Source organism: Peromyscus eremicus, chromosome 2, assembly GCF_949786415.1.
Source record: "Peromyscus eremicus chromosome 2, PerEre_H2_v1, whole genome shotgun sequence".
Lineage (NCBI taxonomy): Eukaryota > Metazoa > Chordata > Mammalia > Rodentia > Cricetidae > Peromyscus > Peromyscus eremicus.
Window position 1 is genome coordinate 112,478,552 of NC_081417.1, and position 22,380 is coordinate 112,500,931.

At 42.1% G+C, this 22,380-nt stretch overlaps 1 protein-coding gene across 3 annotated transcripts in view; it reads left to right on the forward strand.

Moving 5' to 3' along the window:
* The window catches only part of Nfia (nuclear factor I A), a 344,021-nt gene that overhangs the window by 268,196 nt on the left and 53,445 nt on the right, over positions 1–22,380 (forward strand). For all 3 annotated transcript variants that reach the window (XM_059254554.1, XM_059254555.1, XM_059254553.1), the window contains exon 7: positions 1,054–1,182. In XM_059254554.1, coding sequence (XP_059110537.1) covers positions 1,054–1,182 — 129 coding nt within the window. The remainder of the gene's footprint in view (positions 1–1,053; positions 1,183–22,380) is intronic.

A 22,380-nucleotide genomic window follows, 5' to 3' on the forward strand; every position in this document is an offset into this window, starting at 1 on the left:
CCATGTTATAAATTGGTTTTTCAGTCAACATTATATTATAAATATCTCCCATGTCATTATTCTTTTACAGTATTCTTTGCATTGGTTAGACCATATTTACTGAACCAGTCCCAATTGCTTGTCTTTTAAGTTTTTTTTTTTAACTTTTATCTTTTCTTTTTCTGTTCTATAAATAATTCACTGAAAGAACATCTGAGCTGCTATTATCAAGGGCATTTTTATGTTAAAAAAAAAAGCTAAATTATTTAAAGTGTAGAAAAATGCTTTGGTGCTGAAATAAGGTAACTGACAAGACAAAATGATTGCATGTGAGGCTGTCTTTGTGTGCTTAGGCAGCCTCCTTTGTAAGGGTCCCAGAGGTCACAGACACGTGACCGAGTCACTGGAAGAGTTGAAGCCTGTGTATGTCAGATTTCTATTACTATGACAAGTATCTGGGGGAAAAGCAGCTTTCAAGGAGAATCACATTGGCTTGTGGTTTTAGAGGATCTGGTTCATGTCCAGGTGGACCTCCCAGACTCCCTGGTGCTTGGTGGCAAGGCAGGAAGAATATGTCGAGTAAAGCTGCTTACCTCCTGGCCAGGAAGCAAGAGACAGCAGGAGGAAGGGATCCGTTCCCAGGATCCCATTCACTACCATGTCCTCAATGAAGTAAAGACCTCCCCCTTGACCTGCCTCTTAAAGGTTCCCCTCTCTGCGATAGAACCACTCTAAATATAAAGATCTTACAATGCAGGTCTTTTGCAGGGGACACTGAAGATCCAAGACACAGAAAACCCCATATAGAGAAAAATCAACAGCCCCCAAATGGACTATGACGTAATACAATAAATTGAAATAAATTATAGAACCACCTGAAAGGGGAGCCATTCTCTTACCTGTTTGTTCCTGTGACAGATCCAAAGCAATTCAGTATAAATTTCCATTTACCCATATATAAAATTCCATACGATTCCATTTTATTTCTTTTTCCACTCTCTAAGTGTTGTCTTTTTGATCACGCAAATTGTTGTATAGATTAAAGTTGCCTCAACAATCAACCCTTCTTACCAGGCATGCCATCTCCAACCACACTGAAGAAGTCTGAGAAGTCTGGTTTCAGCAGCCCCTCCCCTTCGCAGACCTCCTCCCTGGGAACAGCATTCACACAGCATCACCGACCTGTCATTACAGGACCCAGAGGTGAGTTGCTCCACAGAGATCCACACGCTGTAAACATCATAATGTTGAGATCAGAGTGGCAAAGTGGGGAGATAGTGAGGACTCCCCTTACAGTAAGTGATCCAATTCTTATATTTGAAGGTAGTCTCAAATTTTAGGAACCAAAGAGATTCAGCATCCGATCTTAAGTTTCAAAGATACAAAGCCAATTTTTGGGGGGTGAAGGGGCAGTGGGATTTTGCAAAGAGGTAGGAAATACCTTGAACCAAAATCAAGTGTGCCCTCAAGCTGTGTGTGTGCAAAATCAAGTGTGCCCTCAAGCTGTGTGTGTGCACGTCTATGTGTATGTGTTTGGGTGAGTGCTTTTTCCATGTGGTCAGTTACCTATTTCTCACGTAAATGTTTTTTCAGTCGCCCATCCTTGCTGATTCTCTTCCCATGAAGCCCTATTTCCTTATGTGGTATTTTGTGTTGAGGTTGTTGACACTGGGGTGTTGACAAGTCGTCTTCATTCACTCCTTTTGAAGTGGTAGATAGCTTGTCTGGTTTTCATTGCAATGTTTTCCTTATTTTAGTCTCATGTGCTTTTAAGTTTATTATTAAAATGTGTCCACAAGAAATATGATTTGTATTTCACATTCAAGACAAGCCTTAAACCTCAAGAGAATGTTATCAAATCACTTAACTTGATCCTATTGCAAGATGAAAATATTTATTAGTTTATTATAAAACCCCCACAGTAGAAGTATGGATAACTGTGACCATTTGCCCCCTTCCATCAGACTGTCTTTTATGTCTGTGATCTACCAGCTCACATCATAAAACACCATGGAGAGGAGTTAGAGTCTCTTGTCTACTTTGACATATACCTGAGGAAACTGACATTTGTTACATTAACTCAATGTTAGGGTCACAAATCAGAATCCATTGATAAATACTGTGATAGTCCTGAGGAAATGTGGTACTTGAGGTGAATGCACAGAGCACATGTGAAAAATCTAAAAAACTAAAAAATAAGTGTTCCATCATGGGAAGCAATTTTTTTATCAGTTAGGAAATTCAGTTGCTTCATCCTTGGAGATACTGTGGTCATTGATATGACTTTCTCATCAGGATTCCTGACTCTTCTTCATGTGTATCTATAGCACAATCACTGATGCTTACCATGTATGCATACATATATGTGTGCACATACATATATATGGTATATGTATATTGCTCATTATATATAGAAACTTGAGAATTCACATCTGAATAAGCCATTAAATTAGTTAGTATTATATCCTCTTATCATTAACATTTGTTGAGCATCTAAACTGTAGCAGGAAATGAGAGGTATGATGCTATTGTAAGTCAGAATATTGATGGTCCAAGAGAGATAGTCATATTATTTCTCATTTTTATGGTCAGTTTAACATATTCAAATGCTAAATGAATGTTAAGAGTAAATTTTTCTGCAGGACTCACAGGAGGGAATTGTGGAGGTTCATTCATTTGCTCATTAAAGGTTTACTGAGTTCTTGTCACTATAGAGATACTGGGGCCAGTGTTTCCTGTCCTCATAGAACAGAGCTGGAGAAAGGAAGTGAGCATTAAGAAAAGCTGGCATGGAGTAGGCTACCATCACGTTGCATCAAATAAAGAGACTAAAGAGTGGATAGCATTGAAGTGGAGTCTAAGAAGATTCCTATGAATAGCAACTATTCCAAGCAAAGGAAAAACCCCTAGGCTAGCAGGGCGGTGAAGATGGCAAAGAGCAGCATGCCAGCAGTCAGGAAGCTGGAGAGGCTGCCTCTGCATTCCCATTAATCTTCTGGTTTATAGCATCCTCACCGATGTGAGGAGGCCATACCACTGGAGAACAAACCTTTCTTCTCAAGCTCATATTCTCATGTAAAAATGACAATAGAGTAGTATTTTTGGAAACTGTCCGAAGAGCAAAAAAAAAAGTATACTTATATCATTCCTTATTCAAATAATACCAAGGGTACTTGCTGCGTGTCTTGGCTTCAGGCTGCATTTCTATGAGTTGTTGTGACTACCCAGCTCTTACCCCCGATGCACAATGATTAAACTCATCGCCTAAGATGGCCCACACTGCATAGATGGCCAGATTTGTGCTGCCTTCCCTAAAATCCTTCATGGCAGCCAGAGAGCAGCAGGTGTGTGACGCATCTCAGTGCTCAAAGCTATGGCAAAGCAAGGTCACTTGGCCTCCCCAAAAGATGGCTCTGTTTTCAGCTGCAAGCCTAATCTGTATTTGGGGATTTGGTGAGTGTCATTTGCAAGGAGAACCTTTCTGGTTAAAGATTGCAAAGTGAAGGCAGAAAAATTGTACCTTGATGGGGAGACAGAGCATCATAATGACCGTCTTGAAATATGTCAGCTGCTACAATGTGATACCACTGAGTAGCTTAGAAACAGCAAAGCCTTTTTCTTCACATTGCTGGGGGCTGGGAAGTCCAAAGTCAAGGTGATGGCCAACTTGGTGCCTGGCAAAGGTCCACGCCCTGATTTATAGATTCTGTCTTCTCATTGTGTGGAGGGGCTAACCAGCTCTCTATGGCAGTGGGTCTCAACCTTCTGAATGCTGAGGCCTTGTACTATAATGCTTCATGTTGTGGTGACCCCCAACCATAAAATTATTTCATTGCTACTTCATAACTTTAATTTTGCTACTGTTATGAATCGTAATGTAAATATCTGATATGCAGGATCTCTGATATGTGACTGCTATGGGGGTCGTGACCCACAAGTTGAGAACCACTGTTCTGTGGCCTCTGTTATAAGGCATCTGGTTATTTCCATCTGTGAGGGTTACACCCTCATGATCTACTCAACTTCTAAAAGCACCATCTTATACTCCAGTTTCTTTTCAGATCATGTAAATCCTTTGCCCTTTACTGAATGTCTCACCTCCAATACTATCTCATTGGGATTAAGATTTCAACATATGCATTTTGTGGGGGACAAAAGCCTCCGGTCTACAGCAGCAGTTAAGCACCAAAGCTGGAAGGTCAGATGTGCCCATGTTTGAATCTGTGCTACCATTTATGCCAACTGTGTGGCCTTGGCATTTTGGTTTACTTCTCTGAGGTTCTGTACCTAGAAAGAATTGTACTGTCAGAAGTAAATGCATGTCTGTAGTCATTCGCAGTGTCTAGAAACAGATCATACACACAAGTTTGGACAAACCTCTTTCATCCAGGTTTTGAAAATCTCATGTTATCCCCTGTTACCTTTGCCCTATTGACATCTTACCCATCCCCAAGCCCAGCTCACATGTGGACTGAGCATCCTTCATCCAGAAATGCTCAAGACCATAGTGTTTGGAATTTGGGATTCGCAAATATTTGCACATATAACATGAAATATTTTGGGCATTGCACTGAGATTCACTCATGTTTTATATATACCTTATACACATAACCCGAAGTCCATTTTATGTAGTATTTTAACATACTTGAGTTTTGGCTACTGTTTAGCACATGGGCCAGGTGTACTGTTCCCTGCTTGTGTATTCTCTGTGTTCAAAAGGTCCAGGGTTTTGACGTGTTTCAGCCTTGGTGCTTTTGTTGCTTGAGGATGTTCAACTTGCGTTACTTTGGACTGGAAGCCTCCATAGCTGCATCTCCTTCCCCTCCACAGCTCCTCCCACAGCTCCTCCCACAGCTTTTCATGCCTGCACGTTCTCTACTGTTGACTTGCATTCTTAGCTAATGTTCAAGTCTGGTCCTCTCCTGAAGATCTCCAGAGACAAGGGTCTCCCACACATTGTATGTCTTTGTTCCTCACCGAGTAGACTTTACATTATGGATAAATTTAAAGTAGTTAAAGTATACATAAATGCACACTCAAAAGGAATTCACACCCTACCCCCACCCCACCCTACCCACACACTGGTAAGTTCTCAGTGCTCCAGAATAAACAGTACTGCTTCATAAGGAACATCCAAGATTGGGGGGTGGGGACCCTTCTAAAGCAAACTGTGTGAGATAACCTCAGCAAAGCTTTGGTACTGAATGCTATGCCTTTTAGTTTATGCTCTTCTGACCACTCTGCTGGGTGCACTGTAAAGGTAGAGGCATGTGGTTTCTTAAATCCAATCTCCTCCCTGGCAGTGGCTTTCTTTGTGGCTTTGATAAATCACTTAGCCTCGTGGTCTCAGTTGGCCCATCCATACCTTGCAAATAATACTTTGACACCTATTTCTTTGTGTGGTTAGAATCAGGTAAAATGGTTAAACTGTGATGGAATAACCTGGAGCAAGGAAAGTTACTAAATCTTAACAAAGTCATTTTGGTCATTATACACAATTACACTTAGTGGGCACTTGAAACTGGAAGATTGAGACCTTCTTTTACCATTACTTGAATTCCTCGCCATCGTAACACATTTAATCATGGCAATGTATTTTACCTATGATAATGAAAAATAAAACCTTTGCTCTTCTTTCTGTTGTTTCAAAAGCTGTGAATTTGCCTCGTGATCTAGATTCAGTTCTGAAACTTGTTTCCCTCACAGCCTCTTTTTAGCTGAGAAGTCTCTACGTGACTTTGAGTATATAGACATATAAAATGGTATCTAAATCAAACAGTAACTGATAAGAAACCATAAAAAATTATTTTAAACAATTCTTTGATTAATATGTATTTTAGTAAAGACCAAAGCTAATTTGTCATGAATGAGATGGATATGCTTATTAATTTTCCACACAGAATTAAATTTTGGCTGAACATTTGATAGTGCATGATATGAAGTATCTTCAACATTTTTAGATAGAATCAGTATTTTAATTTTTATCATCAATTTAGAGACTGCCACCACACTCACATACACATATATACACACACACACATACACATATATGTAGTATCATTCCACAAATTGTTAGGAAATTTGTCCTAACTTAAAGCCAAAAGTCACTTGGTTGTTTTGTTTTGTTTTGTTTTTATAAAGCTCATCAACTTTTAAACCAAATATTTTAAACCAACTTTTAAAACTAAATATTCCAATATAATCCAGAGATGTATTAAAATGATCGTTACATACTGAGAAATGATGATAGAAAAATATTCTTTGTCTTCCTTAATCAAACCATTTTGTTTCTATAAGAGCAGAGGACTCTATATGTAAAAAACATTTCAATTCGGCATTCAAGAGTCTCATCTCTGAGCTGAGGTGTGGCTGGTGTGTGGAATGGGAAGTACGTATGCACTCACAACCAAAGCTCTGGTAAAGTTGTGTGATCGACCTAGGTGAACACTACAAAATCACCTTGCATTCATTAACTATTTAATTTTAAGTTTGGGCTGTGCAGAATCTTTTCGTGTTGTCAATTTTTTCACAACTCCCACATTTAGCTATATGACTCCATGTGGGGGTGCAACACACAGTTTAAGAAAATAATCCCTTAAGTGTTTGTCTGACCCTTTTTATAGTGTGTGTGTGTGTGTGTGTGTGTGTGTGTGTGTGTGTGTGTGTGAACAGGCATGGGTGTGCAGGTCAGAGGGTGACTTGCAGGGATCAGTTCTCTCCTTTGACAATATGGGATCCAGGCACTAAGTTTGGGTCATCAGCCTTAACTGAAAGCTCCTTCACCAGCTGATCCATTTTTCCGACCTTTGTCTGACTTCTTTTAAGATTTGGAGTAATCGTTAATGATATTTTAAATTTCTTGAAACGATGAGCGTTCTTGAAACTTACCTTTCTGCCTAAAGTCTTTCGTGTTTTCAAAAATAGTGAGATGGAAAGTGGCACTTCAATGCTTTGCATTGAAAAAAATCAACTGTGCTTCAGAGATTCGTAAAGAAAAGCTTCAGTCACACACTGGAAGGCCACATCCAACAAACGGGGCTCTAGGAATCATGTGTGTTTGTCTATGAGTATCAGACAAATATCATTAAGTCATAACTTCAGAAAATTACAAGCCAGGCTTGGCGATAGATGCCTGTAATGTAACAAGAGGCTGAGAGAAGAGCATCTCAAATTCAATGTGCTTAAGGCCAACCTGGGTAACTTAGTGAGACCATATCATCAAACTTGAAAATAATTCAAAAATGGCTAGGGCTAGAGCTCAGCGGTGAGGGGCACTTCTCCCATGTGCAGGACATGAAGGCATAGGTTTAATCCCAAATAAACAACAATAGCAACAAAAAAAACCCTAACTCTTAGTGCAACTCTGCTGTTGTGGCCCCAAAATTATATCAAGGAGTGGAATGTCTTCTCTATATTTGGATATGGTTGGTTCCCTAAAGGTTCATTCGGCGGAAGTTTGGCCCCCCAGTGTTGCTGTGTTAGGCTCATGGAACATTTAAGAGATGAAGTCTAGTACAAGGTAATTATATCAGAGGCTTCCTCAAGAGTAAACTAATGCTGTCTCCTGTGAAAGGTTAGGGTCTGGTTGGCAGGAATGGACTCATTCTCAAGAGAGTGAGTTGTTACAAAAAGTCTGGGCCTGATTCTTCGCCGGTCTCTTGCACTCTTGACTGAACACGTGCCCCTTCTGTGCATGACCATTTCTCTCTTGGCTTCTCTGCCATGCCGTGACAGAGCCAGGGGCCCTTCACCAGCATGGCTGTCACGAGTCACCAGACTCTAAAGGCAAATAAACATCTCTATAAGCGCCCTGCCTTAGATACTTTTTTTTTATAGTGACACAGAACAGGCTAGCAGAGCCAGGCTTCAGAAGGTCCCTTTTCTCAGTATGGCCACCACATTCCTTCCTGCCTTACGCCTATACTTTCAGCTGGAACACAGGAAAGGAGGACGTGCCAGCTCATAGTCTTTTATAATTCTTTTCTTTTTACATCGACTTACTGTGTAGATGTGGATGTAGAGATTTTATATATATATATATATATATATATATATATATATATATATATATATATGCATATATATATATGCAATGGCGTGTATGTAGAGGCTAGAGGCGAGTTGCAGGGGTCTCTCCTCCTACTTTATGGGTCTCTGAAACTGAACTAGGTCTTCAGGATTGGCAGCAAGCACCGTTACCCGCTGAGCCATCTCACCAGCCATCCATTACTGTTTTTTGTACTGTCACATGGTCAGAACTATACTATATGATTAGCTCTAGCTCTAAGGGAGGTGCAAGGTATAGATTAGACTTTTTTAGCTGAATTAATTAATTAGCTGAATATAATCATCAATATGTACAAAATTGGGGTTGTATAAATCAATAAATGAGGAAGGAATATATTAGTGATCTGTTCCTTATGCACTTTATATGACTTACCCATAGCAATCTGAGCTGGCCAGAGCCAAGACCAGAATTCATCTTGTTTAGTTTCCGGATCAGTAGTTCCTAACCTTTACTCTGCCCCTGGGGAAAAAATAATAAGTTACCTTTATTTAAACCTTTAGTTTGTTTTCACACTTCTTATTACTCCAAGGCATGATGTAGCCATTTAGCTACTTTGATAGTCATGACATAGACTGTGTTGTCACACTGAGTTTTTCTACAGCTATCTAAAGAGCTCCTGTATCTTCTTTCTTTATTGGCCTGTGGTTCCTTGCTACTACCAAAGGCACAGTTTCTGTGAGACACAAGTCACTTCAAACACTTTTTTTTTAAGTCATTTTGGCTTTTCTCAATGTTAAAATTAACTTGAAAACTCTTGTTACCATCTGGTGACCCATTAATTTTTCCCACAAATGTTTACCAAGTGCTCACAACAAACAAGGTACTTTTCTAGTTACTGAATAGAGGGAGCAAGGGAAGCCTGGATCTGATCCCCAGAGTACTTACTACTCAGCAGCTGAGGGAAGAGAAAAGCCAGCAGTTGTGCGGTGGGCTGATCAACCCTAATCCAAAAGTCTAAAACCAAAAATGCTCCAAAGTCTGGGCTTTTGAGTGCAGGTGTGACACAGCCCGGGCAGCACATTGGTGCCCAATGTTTATCACATTTTGAATTTCAGATTCTCTGGTTAGGGTTGTTTAATTGGTAAGTATATACAGATATTCTCAAATCTAAAATAAAATCCAAACGCAGAAATACATAGAGTCCCAAGCATGTCAGAAAATGGACCTGACCTACACTGTGCTAAGAGAGGCACCAGATGCCAGGGAAGACAAAGAAGGGCATCCTCTTGGGGAAATACCATGTCATTTGGCATTGTCAGAGTACAAACAAGAATGATGCTTAACCCCATCTCAAACCTTTTGCCATCTGTTTGTCAATATGCAAAATAGAGAGCAACCGAAAACAAATGATTCTGTTAGACAACTAGGTACTAGGAAATTAAAATGAGCCAAATGCAGGTGTGGCTAAACCACTGCCTCTTTATGAGTGAGTGAGTGAGTAAGTGTGTGTGTGTATGTGTGTATGCACATGCGTGTATGCACACATATACCTGTATCTGTCTATATGTGTTGTGTTTGCACATGGTGTGTGTGTGCGCAGTGTGTGTGCATGTCATGGTATATGTGTGCAGTGTGTGTGTGTGTGTGTGCAGTGTGTGTGCAGTGTGTGTACATGTCATGGTATATGTGTGCAGTGTGTGTGTGTGTGTGTGTGTGTGTGTGTGTGTGTGGTTTAGAAGTCAAATTGTCTTGATTCTGAAAATATTCATAACATATACCAAAACAATAATCATATAAACCAAAGATTTGTTGTACAGCTTTCAAAGATTCATGCTGTTTAGAGAGGAAGTCAAAACTTTATATGCCCCAAAAACCTTTCTAAGTCCATGATCCTCCTGGCCCATAAGAGGATCCTGCTCTTCATGATGAAACATCTGAGGAGCTGAAGTCAACCATAACTCCCAGTTTGGCCAAGAAAAACATACTGCGGAGAATTATGAGCATGAAGACCATCTTTCCAGAAATCAGGGTCACCAGGAATGGTTGGAGGAGCGTGGATTGTGACATGCATAGATAGTAAGAAAGCAGCAGGGGAGGAGAGAGAAATATGAAGGCAGGAGATATTAAATGGCAGACACCGCGTCTTACATGCTCATCCCTGAATCCCTCAGCCTCGTGACTTGCACAAGAGCTCTCGAAAACCATCCCTCAAATAAATGAATGAATGCATACATGTGATTGAAACAGAAAGTGTGGAAGATAATGGGAAGTCCTTCCCACCCCCTTCTGTAATAACAACAACAATAATTAATAATGTTCAAGAACAAGTATTTTGCAGCATTTATGGAGGTGCCTAGAATGTGCAGGTGTTCAGTATGTTCAAGAGTCTCTACCTTGCTATGTATCAGGAAAAATTAGTTCAAAATTTTGGGTCCCTTTAAAAGAACACAGTATTTGCCTGTAGCATTGTTTCCATCCAGTGACAAAGCCAAAGGAGAGACATACCCTGGTGCTTAATCCCTGTGACCATGACCCTACTCTGTTGGCACAGGCCCCAAGGGCTAGGTGTGGCCAGCTTTCTCCTGTCGTACCTGCACACTTCTTGGCTGTTCAGGAAAGCCTCTTAAACCTAGCTGTAGAACATGCTGATGCTCAACTGGGTCTAATTTGTTTCTCCTGGGTTAGTGCAATTGAATCATCTCAAGAAAATGAGAAGTAATTAAGTACCTGTTGCAGACACGGTGCTGACATGCTCTGCAACCAACAGACGCAGGGTGTTTATTTATTATTGGAGTTTGTCATCTGGGAAAACATGACATCGCCCTACTCCAGGAGGAATTACTCCAGTTGATTTTCAAACCCAGGCATCACAGACCTAACGAGCTCCACTCTGGAGCACAGGAGAAGACAAGGAAGATTTGGGAATACAAAGTGAGCACATACACAGAGCGCCAGCTTCACAGGGACACCTCGTCCAGGGGCCTGGAAGTTATGGGATAGCAGAGAGGAAATGCAGCATTTTAGCAAAGGCTCTTTAAGTCTCAGCTCAGGAAATTATTAAATTCATTAGCTAGATACTTACAACCAGCTATTACTGCCCAGCCAAAGGAAAAACTAGCGCCAGCAAATGTTTTAAAACTACGACTAAACAAAAGTCAGGAAGCGTGTAATTAAAACTGTACCTTTATTGTATTGTAAAGAGTTTCACTGTGACATGGAAAATATTTAAAGGAGAAGGCTGTTTAGCTAATTTCTCTGCAAGTGAGCTGTGGAGTGGAGAACCATCCTAAATTAACTGTAAGGCCACCCACCGAGCGAACCTCGTAAAGGGCCAGGGCAACTCAGCTTGGTTTTGTGTAACTGTTCAATAATTACTAGATAAATGCATAACTCAAAGCTCTATTACACTAATAATTTGTATGAAGATAGATGTGTGGGACACCCTGCTGGGTTAATTTGTCATCCTGCAGGAAACTTTAAAGAGGGTTGCTCTGTAGTGGAATCATGTTAATATGCTGTCCAGGGAGGACAGGTTAGAGCAGGGGACCACTTGGCTCCTTAATCTCTTCAAGAGTCACAGAGCCCCTGGAGGGAGTGCTGCAGATAATAGGGTGATTAGCCTAGTGGACCCTCATCCACACTCACCCTGACAAAGGAGGCTGCCTCCCCTCCCTGTCCCTCACCCCTTTCCTTCACTCTCCTTCAGCCATATACTCCCTGCCACTGGCATGCACCATGGAGCCCCATGCACATATAAGTGGAGGCCATGGCCAAGACCCCTTACTGACACCAAATACATCAACTGTAACTGGCTTTATAATCAGATAAGTCCCTGAGGAGTTCTTCCTTCCTCGTTTAGTTTAATCTTATGTAGATTCCATGCTTACGCTCATGATTTGTTTTCCTTTTTTTCAGCACAAAAGCAAACATTGGAAATTGAACTTGTATCTTCTCTTTCTGTGAAACAGCCTCTTCCCGCGCTCTCCCTCCTTCGCTCACTCCTCCTTTTCTCCTGCCTCCCTCCCCCAACTGCTGTTTTGAATAGAAAGCTCACACTTAGGCATCAGTGCAGGTTTGAGCCTCCCCTACTGACAGAATCATAAATCATGTTCAAGTTAAGTGCATCGCATGGCCTGGAGCTGAGCTTCCTCAGTGTTTATGTGGTCCAGCCTATCAGCCATTGGAGCAGGGGACTGCACACCGTAGGACTGTCCTGTCCTGTCCACATGGCTGCAGGAACACTGAGAGTCACGCTTCCAGGCTGCATCCTTTGTGTTGGGAACACCAGGGCATTTAGTCACCCACATGTACTCACACGGTTTGGAAAGTTGTAGTTCCACAGAAAATTTACATCCATTGTTTGCCATTTCTTTATATCAAATGTCAGTTGCTTCTCTACATCTCTCAAAGAGTTCAGTTTTCTTATGAAAAAAAGCACATGTGTGAACATCAGAGCTGCCTGTTTCTACTTCAGTCCTAAAGGGGTCTGGGACAAAAACACTAAAAGGAAGTAAAGCATTTGACCTCTGAAAAGGTCATTTAAAGAGAAGCAGAGAGTGTCTATGAAGGAGCTAGGCCTGGCAGTAGAGTTGGCCACAACAGAATTCAAGTTCTACCAAGCCATGTGGCTCTGGTTAAGCCTGGGCAGGTCATTGGTCCTCAGTGGGCCCTTGTGTTCCCATTTTCACATAATCATCAATGGGAGGAGGAGTAAACTGCCCTGTGTAATGACAGGCTTGGAACACGGTCTGTATCCAGTAAGTGTTCTTTTTGCTCAGGTTCCCCTTGCATTCAGAACCTCCTTCACTCTCTTGAAGTGGTCTCCCACCCTTCGGCCCCCACTTCCCATCTGCTCTTGCTGATGTAGAAGTAAATCTAGAACAAGCGGGAAAATAAAGATGGTCTTGAGGAAGTGAGCAGACCCAGGTTCCCTGTGCCCCCACTCTTGTGGAAGAAGCCTGGACTCCGCAGTGGAGCAGGTGGTCCAACCTTTGACAGACAGAGGCTTCACCTAGACAAGCTCTCCTTTATCCATGGCTCTTGCTAAAGGGGGAAGAATCTTTGTTCATCAGGGTCATTGAGCCTTCATCTGCCATCAACAGTGGAGGCCCAAATGGTCAAGCTCAAAATACCATCCCTGCCTTTCTACCTAGCAGAACAATCATCGTTGCAACTGAGATAACATTAATGAGCAGATGCTGGAAGAACCTGAGAATGGCGCCCTCACCATTTGAGCTGTGGGTGGAGATTTGAGGCTGTGTCCATCAGGTTCTGTGGGCACCTTCTGTTGACACAGAAAACATTGTCATATTAGAGGATGTCACTAGATCATCCTGAACCCCCAAATTCCTGAGCACTATAGTAAGAACTGCTTAATTGTTAAATTCTTGAGAGTGAATTGGAGATATGTTAATGAAGGCTCTTGTTTAAGAATTCCAATCAAATTGCTTAACCTTCCACTGACTGGCCAAAGAAGACCATGGGTTAGGTTCAGCAACTGACCTATGGGCGTGTGGCTTCAAGTGGACACAGTTCAAGTTCACAGATCATAACTTCCCTCTTCTACTCCTCTCACTGTAAGTCCCGTTCACAGCTTCATCTCCTCGTGTTGTAGCACACAAAGCCTGAGCAACTTTACACTTAGCTACCAACTTAATCCAAAGGGAGAAAGAATCACTTTTCTACAATGGATCTAGAAAAGCAGCTACCATTGGATGCTCATGACTCTCACTGGCCTGACTGGGGCCATTTGCTCACCTTTGAAACAATCTTTATATCTAAAAGATAATGGGATATCTTGTTGTATAGCTTGAGTTTTCTAACCACCATCAGAACTAGGTGTCAGGGTTACTAACCACATAACCTGAGGCTGAGGGAGAAAAGCTCTCCAAAGAAATGTTAGACCTCCACTTACAGAAGAAAGGATGAGGACAGCGGGGCAGACAAAAACAATGCCTTACTTAGAGGGAGGAGGAGTTAAGATGCTTGGAGTGCTAGGCAGTAGACAGCAGCACTCTCCAGCCTGGGACTTGTCTCTGCACTTAGCACTTGCAGAGCACAAGTAAAACTCGAGCTTAGAAAGCCATCTTTAGTTCATGCTGGGAACCTTGTGTTAGTTACTTCTCTGTTGCTGTGGTGAAATACCATAACCAAAAGCAGCTTAAGCAAGAAAGGGTTTATTTAGACTCCAGAAGGACAGAGTCCATCACAAAGGAGAAGGCATGGCAGGGCAACAGGAGCAAGAAACTGACTGACCACATTTTCACACACAGAGAGTGATAGGAGGCTATATAAACCCTCCAAGTCTGCCCCCAGTCAAGTGCTTTCTCCAGCAGCTCTATCCCTCCTAAAGTTCTACAACCTTCTATAACAGCGCCACCTACTGGAGACCAAGTGTTCAAATCCATGGACCTATGGAGGACGTTTCTCACTGAAGCCAAGTCAGACCTGCAGCTTCATTTGTAAACACTCTTGAGTGTCAGTTTCCTGGTCCCACTATATATTCTGGATTACATTTCCTATATCTCATTCCTAAAGATATCTGAAGGATAATAAGTACTCCAAGTCTAGCTAGCATACTCTTTAGCATGTAGTAGAGTCTCAGTATGTTTGTTGAATGACTGGGTCTACTATACCTCTATACATTCATTCTTCCCCTCACAACGGTCTTCTAATTGGTGCTATTACAAAAAACAAATGTGCAAGTTTAGGAAGTTTAAGTAGCTTTGTGCACATTAGCAAGGAAGGAACAGTGTTTGCTTTCTAAAACCCATACAGAACAAAGCAGGTCCACAAGAGGAAAGGAGGGCCAGGGGAAGGCTGGCACAGAGCGGTGGACACCAGAGCCAGATGCTACCAGACTTTACATGCTGGACTAACTCTTCCCCACCTTGAGTAAACACTACTAACATTAGGAAGAGATACTCTAATTCTGCAAGATGACTAAAAAGACTTCAAAATCAGGAGGGCACTCTGAGGTGATCTTTGCTGATCACATTCAACAGCACCATCTTAAAGTGCTGTTGGCCTGATGGTTTGTGGAGAGAAGTGCTAAAAATTACCCTTTGGCTTCGCAGTTCTAGGCCTGCCTCAGTGTGCTTTCTATGGCTGTGATAAAACGCCTAGACCAAAAGTAACTTGGAGAGGAAAAGGTTTATGCCATCTTAGAGCTTACAGTCCATCTTTGTGTGAAGTCAAAGCAGGAACCTTAAGGCAGGAACTAAAGCAGAGACCGTGGGGGAGTTCTGTTCACTGGCTTGCTTCCCTGACTACCTCCACTTTCTTACACACCCCAGGACTGCTCAGAGGGGGGCACTACTCACAGTGGGCTGGACCTAGGGGTCTCAAAAAATTAATCAAGATGTCCCACAGTATGATCCACAGGTCAGTACAATGGAAACATCTTCTCAGTGAGGTTCCCTCTTCCCAGATGACTCTAGCTTGTGTCCAGTTGACGAAAATACCAGCCAGCACAGGGATCTTGGCTTGCTTTTTGTAGACATGGTTTCCTTGCTTTGTATTTAGTGTGGAGAAAGACTGGCAAACAGCACCGGTCCCAGCACCTGTCGTCTGTGCAGCCGGGACTTCGTTGCAGGTGCTTCTGTTAGCCACATAATCATCCCTTCTGTGGCGGGCGGGGTTTTCTTCCCCCCCAAATAATTGTTTTGATGTGTTTGTCGTTCTTCATCTCTTGTCTCATAGTCTCACTTGCGTTTTACATAGAAGTCCAAGATCCCTTCATAGAACTGGATTCCTGTCAGCTTCGCCTGTCAAATTCTCACTCTTCATATCTGCGATAGCCACAGCTGTTAGATGCTGTTTGAACACATTTCACATCAGCCACCCTGGTAGCTTATGCAGTTAGTGTGAGAATATGGTCATTTCAGAAATCCTGTCAGGAGAAAATCCGGGCTCTGTGTTAGACCTTAACTAGCATACTCCATGTCTACAAAACTCTGAATACTCTAGCCAACAGTCCAGATGTGCCCTGTAGCTTATTTTAAAAATATGTTCTTTTAAATGACATGCTTTCCAGGCTTCTAGATTTTAATGTGATTACCGTGAACCAGTCGGCTGAGCTATTTGTAAACATGATTCTAGACACTAAATTCCATACACCCACCCAAATTTAAAGTGGACAGACCTCAGTAAGTATTTTGTTCAAATCCTGTTATGAAATGAGAGAGCCAGAGGAAAGGGACTTTGCCTATCCTTGTAAGCCATATAGAAGCAGAAACTAAACTAACACCTAGGTTTCTGTCTAAATAGAAAGCTTTCCCAAAATATACCCTTGGTCCTAGAAAAGCCTCTCTTGTAGTAAGTCTGTGCCAGCTGTCTAACTAGCATACACCTTGTGGCCTTTCAAGGGAGTGTTGAAGGTTTCCATGTAACTATGTAAAAGCCTGCTAAGAATCTGGATAGGTCAGAAGATGGTGTGAGTGACAGATGTGTCTCCATGGTAAAAGAAAAGGCCAGTGTGAACAGTCAGAATTAACAGCCAAGGTCTGAGTTCTGAGTAGAAAAGTGTCTTTGGCAAGATGGCGAGGTAATTCTAAACATCTAGGTTATCTCAGCCTGAGTTTTAGGCCAGAGTAGCTATTTAAAACATCATTGGTCAAAAAAAGAAGCATTTCAGGTTTTTGAATGTAGTTATTTTACTGTAAGATCAAAGGTATTGCCACTGCTAATATTGTATTTGCATTTTGTTGTTTGCAAAATTCGTTCTAAGATCCTTATGTCATACCCATGCTGTTGCTACCCTCTTAATGTTCACATATTCCTGTGTGTGGAGGTAGGCAGAGAACAGGAACTTTTTACTCCACCACCCTTCCCCTGTCTGTGGTACAATCTGTGTACAGCCAGAACTGACCTGAGAACATGGGAATAAATTCCAGTTTCTTAATTGCCTCCAAGCATCCTCTTCCGCAATGGTGATATCAATACTAGAGGCTGTTTGTTGACTATTGTGGGGTCAGAAATGCATTGTGTGCCACATACACATTCTTGTGGAATCCATGTGGTATTAGCCTCCATTATAGAGATGGCAAATAGAATCATAGAGAGGTTCAGAAACTATAGCTTGAATTGTAGTAGCGAGTGGTGGGGCTAAATCTGAAGCCCATGTGTAGGGAGTGGAGGGAGTCCTGAGAGAGTGAAGTCCTGAATGAATGTGCGTGGTTGACCTCGGCACAGCCTGTGGAGGGCTCCAATGCCTTAGCCCCACAGAAGCAGCAAAGCCTTACCTAGATGAGGCTCAGTACAAATGGCAAAGCTTTCCACCAGAGCCGTACGCGTGTTTATGAACAACTGGTCAGTGTGTGCAGAGATGAGCAACTGCAGCTTCCTCCCAGATGTTTACAGCCTGAGACTGCTGACACACGGAGACCTCTTACTCCGATTAGCTAGTCCCTCCCCCTGTCCGGTGCCTAATAAGCATGTTGTGGCGGTTGCAGACCCCATGTGATCCCAGATTTCCTGTGCGTGTGTCTGTGTATTTGTCCTTTCTTCATTCCCTCACTGCCCTTCCTCAGGGTTCCAGGATGCAAGCCACATGGGCCAAACACTTGTCCATTATGCCAGCACCCGTGGGGGTCCTATCCTGCATCACCTTTCTGACTTATATGCTTAACTTGGCATGACATGGATGGGGGCAACCACCAAGGCCAAGGTGTGCTGAATAACTGTGAAAAGGCATAAGCAGGGAAGTGTTTGTGGGGGCACGGAAGACATTCTGATAGCCTTGGAAGCATCAGAAAACTGGGACTTCACAAATGGCTTGTAAAGAAGAGACAGCGGAAGCAGTGACTGACAGGTACCACTGCAGCGTGAGAGGGTGTCAGGGATGCCAGGGCAAATCCAGGCCTAGCCTGTGTTTTGAAGTAAGATTTTGTTGAACATAGTTTCACCCTTTTGTTAATGGCATGTCTACGGCCACTTCTGTGAGCATAGAGTAGAATATTACCACAGACCTTCAAAATAGCCTCTACAGACTGGGAGTCTCCCTTCCAGTGCTAGACCAGAACCCAGAGCTTTTGAGAAACTGAGACCTTTTTTCTTCAGAAGCTGTGACTTTTATTTATTATTTACTTGCTATTTGTATGATATAGGGGGGAGAGGTCACATGGGAGCCACAGCGTGCCTGTGAAGGTCAGAGAACAACTTTGTGGAATCAAGAGAAACTCGGCTTTTTATATAGTTAAAAATGGATGAAGATAAGAATGTAAAACAAAATTGGCCTCTCTTGGTTGGTGGTGAGGAGATCTGTTTTTCCAGGAGACACACACTCTGATCTCTAGTCAGAAGATGCCTTTAATTCAAGTAGAGTCACTTTTATCACCAGCTTGGAACCCTGCTGTAGCATAGTTACCACATCGGCAGCATTCCTAGAAAAATGCTGCTGTTTTGCAAAGAATTATGCAATGTGATGCTTTCTCCTGTGCCTGTCACATGCTTCTCGATGACGTGCAGGGTATGGACTGAGGGTCTTGGAAAAGTTTGAAGAACCTTAGCTTGCTTTGAGTCACACACTTTGTTACTTAGAAAAGGCTCAGCCTCCTAAGGGCCGGAGTACCAGTCCCAATTCCTCCCTCCCTGTGTCTGTGAACATAAATCACACAGCTCCAAACTTCTCAGCTTTCGTAAATGGCAGGCCTGATTCATGCATGATTTATCAATTATTGCTGTGGGCCATTAAGATAGATTTCTCAGCTTCAGGTAGGGTGCAGCGGGGTTATATTAGTGTTGGTTTAGAATTTCTTAAGAAGCTCAGTAGTTGACAACCCAAACAATACAACTTCCGTTTGCCCTTGTGGAAGGCTTTTTGGTTTTAGGTGGGATTTTTTTTCTTATAATCTCTTCTCCTTTTGAGCTTTGCCTTGGGGCGGGGGGTTACTTCTAATCAAGAGTAGTCAGAAATTCTCAAAGCCGCTCTTTCTCTGAAAAGAGCGCATCTAGCTCCTGCAGATGAACGGGGAGCAGTTCCTGTGACAGTTCAGCAGTAGAAACAACTTGGAGTCTCACCTGTTGCCCCTCATGATGAGTGGGAAGACCATGACACTTTGCAGATTCTGGACTTGCGGCTGGGGTGGGGGGTAGCCTTCATTCTTGCCAGCACAGAAAACTCTGTCTTCAAGCATGCTGCACTCCAAGAAGGAGGAGATTTTATGGCTCTGTCACCTCTAGACAGCTTCCCTGTGGAACCTCTCCCAGGACAGGCTAGGATCTGATGGCTGGTGCCAAAAAGCAAAAGCTAATTAATGTCTGTGTAAGCTCTGAGAATCTACAGTGGTTCACGGATGAGGAATAAATCGATAAGGGCAGTGGCAGGGCTGAATGGAATAACATGGTTCAGCACATGATGTTTGGGCTTTAAGAAAGGGGGATGAGCCGGGCGGTGGTGGCGCACGCCTTTAATCCCAGCACTCGGGAGGCAGAGCCAGGCGGATCTCTGTGAGTTCGAGGCCAGCCTGGACTACCAAGTGAGTTCCAGGAAAGGCGCAAAGCTACACAGAGAAACCCTGTCTCGAAAAACCAAAAAAAAAAAAAAAAAAAAAAAAAAAAAAAAAAAAAAAGAAAGGGGGATGTGTTCTTAGAATTTCTAAGGTTGGTTTTCAGAAGACGCCTTGGAAATAGTGAGGAAAAATGGCTTCCTTTTCTCAGATTTTAATAAAACAAGAAGATACAAGTTCTGGCCACCCACCCCCAGTGCCATTTCCTTTATGTGGTCCATGGTCACATACACACAGCTCAAGTGTGTGTCCATAAGGTCTCCTCCTTCCACTGGACTGTGAGACTATGCGTCACTGTCAGATCACGTGCCCGGCTGCACAGTAATGGCCTTGGCCTTCTCCTCCCCAGACTTGGTCAATTCTGGTTTAAAAGGAGGAAGTGGTTTTTAGTTAAACATGTGTTTAGTTGTATTGGACTTTTAGCCTTCTTCTTCAAATTAAAAGAGATAATTTTAAACAAGTACAAAGTTCTGGAGTCTAGGGAGGAGGGAGACCAGGCCAATCTGCCTGACCATAAGTGATTACTGGACTCTTAGGAAATCCTGTTTCTGAATGTGTTTGTGATGACTTTGTTTGGGCCACCACAGAGAGAGAAACCTGTCCCACTTCCTTCCTCTCCATCCTATTTGTATTCCCATGAAAAGCCCAAGTTGTTGTTGTAAACCAGGTTGGCTGCTAGCTAGCAGTTAAGCTAGTAGTGAGAGCCATTCAGAGTGGAGTGTTCCCAATAGACACGGTGTTGCTCCTGGCCTGGGGTACTGAGAGCACTGGACCCCAGAAGCAGCCAATTTGGTGGTATCTTTCAATTCGCAGTATTGTATTAACATCAACATGGATCCAGATGGATGCTCTGCAATAAACTGTAACCACAGGAGAAAAGGCTTTATTGACTCTCAAGTAAATAATGCACATTTTAAAGGACCTAAATATGCATTTACATAATGTACTATAATTTTTTATTGTGTCAGCTATTCACACACACACACACACACACACACACACACATCTATAAGAGATGTTTGTCTTCATCAAATATTTGGACTCATGGCACTCTGTGCATTCCATTAACATCATGCCAGCTTCATCATGGTAGTTTCTCTCCCATACAACTCGCTCTAGCCATCTCAAAGAACATTTAATGAATTAATTGTTTGATTGATTTAGCTCCAGTGACTCCTTCTGAAATGATTTGAGACAACTTAGATAAAAAATTAGGTACACTTAGAACATCAAATCCAAGATAAAAGGAAAGAAAAAAGTAGTAGAGAGGAGGAAATCAAGAAAAAGCTAAGATTAAATCTTAGCTCTGGACTTTTAATGGGCCTCGGTGTCCAGTAGAAGATGAAGATTATCCAGAGAAACACGAGGGATCCAATAGTAATTCACAGATCTTTGTGACGTCTGTAACCAGTTTTTCTCTGAGGAAATTAAAGGTCATGTTCTAGAACCACCCGCTTCCATCTCTACAGTGAACCACTAACTCTGTCCCCAGCAAGAGAAAAGAGGTTTGAAGAGGACAGCCGTGGAAATGCAGACTCAGCAGATGTCTGATTTAGAACTTCAGGCCAGATGACTTCCTGGAATTAATTAAGAACTAATTGATCCTAATCAATCAGTCATTACAGAATTAATTCTATACAGTACCATATATTCTTAGGTTTGCACTGAATTCTGCACCATAAGGAAAAGATGAGTAAATTGCTATTGCTAAAATGTAATAAAGAAATTAAAGTCTAAATTTACACTGCTAATGATTTTCTTTTACGTCTTTAATAAAATAAGTTCAATGATGTTTATTAACAATTCACGGAGTGAATGCATGGTACTGATGAATTACTTCTTTAACTTTTATCTATTTAATCTTTGCTCAAGCCAGGGTTTTACCTCGGGCAGCATACTCTTGTTGGCTCCCAGGATTCCTTATTTAAAAGCCACTCATCACTTTCTGTGAGAACCTGAGGCAATGCCACTTGATGGTCAAGGTCAGTCTCACAGGGCTCTTGACAGTGGAGTTACCACCTTTGTGTTTGACATGCTGCAACAGTTGAGTCTATAATTTTGTTCAGCTCAGTACATTCCTACCCTCATTTGAGAAATAACACCTGCAATGCTAACTAGAAATGATTCTGTCAAAAACAGGGCTCTGGTCAACGTTTCTTGTTACCAGCAGAGACAACTACATCACGCTAGAAGAAGAAAAAAATTCTTTCATTTTTTTAAATACAGTAGCACAAAAGGGGAAGAGCAGTCCAGGAGCATTTAACTCTTTAGCTTCTGAGTTTTCACTCCAAGATAATAATGGATTCCAAGATTTAATTGTATTCTATGCAGTCTTAACTCGCAACCATTTTTCCTCCATGTTCTCTGGCTCTGTATCAGGGTACAAAAATATTACTTTGTCCTTGGCAAGTTTTATGGTTATTTTTCTTATTTTTTGTACGCCTTTAGTCAGCCAGTGAGTGTGCAACCAGCAAGTATTTATCAAATGTCACACTCAGTTCTGAGTGTATGGAGTGAGTGACTAAGTGGATAGAAAAACTGTCTTCCAAGCTGGGAGAGGGGAAGGGCAGAAAATTCTGATTTCAATCGATTATGTTTGTGATGTCCTCAGTTGTATGGTGAAGAGGAAAACTTTTTCTGGTTTAGCCCAACTTTGTCTCTTGAAACCATAATGGAAGCCTGCGCATTTTTATTGAATGAATTCAAGTTTCCTGCAAACAATGATTTACCTGAATATCTGCAAGCCCAAATTGGTAGCCTGCTTCTACTCCAGCCCACATTTCTACTCTGAAAACTACAAGGGTTGCTCTGACCCACAAAGCCCTAGCCCTATATATATATATAAAACCTAATCTTCAGGAGACCCCAGTATCAGTAGGCATGCAT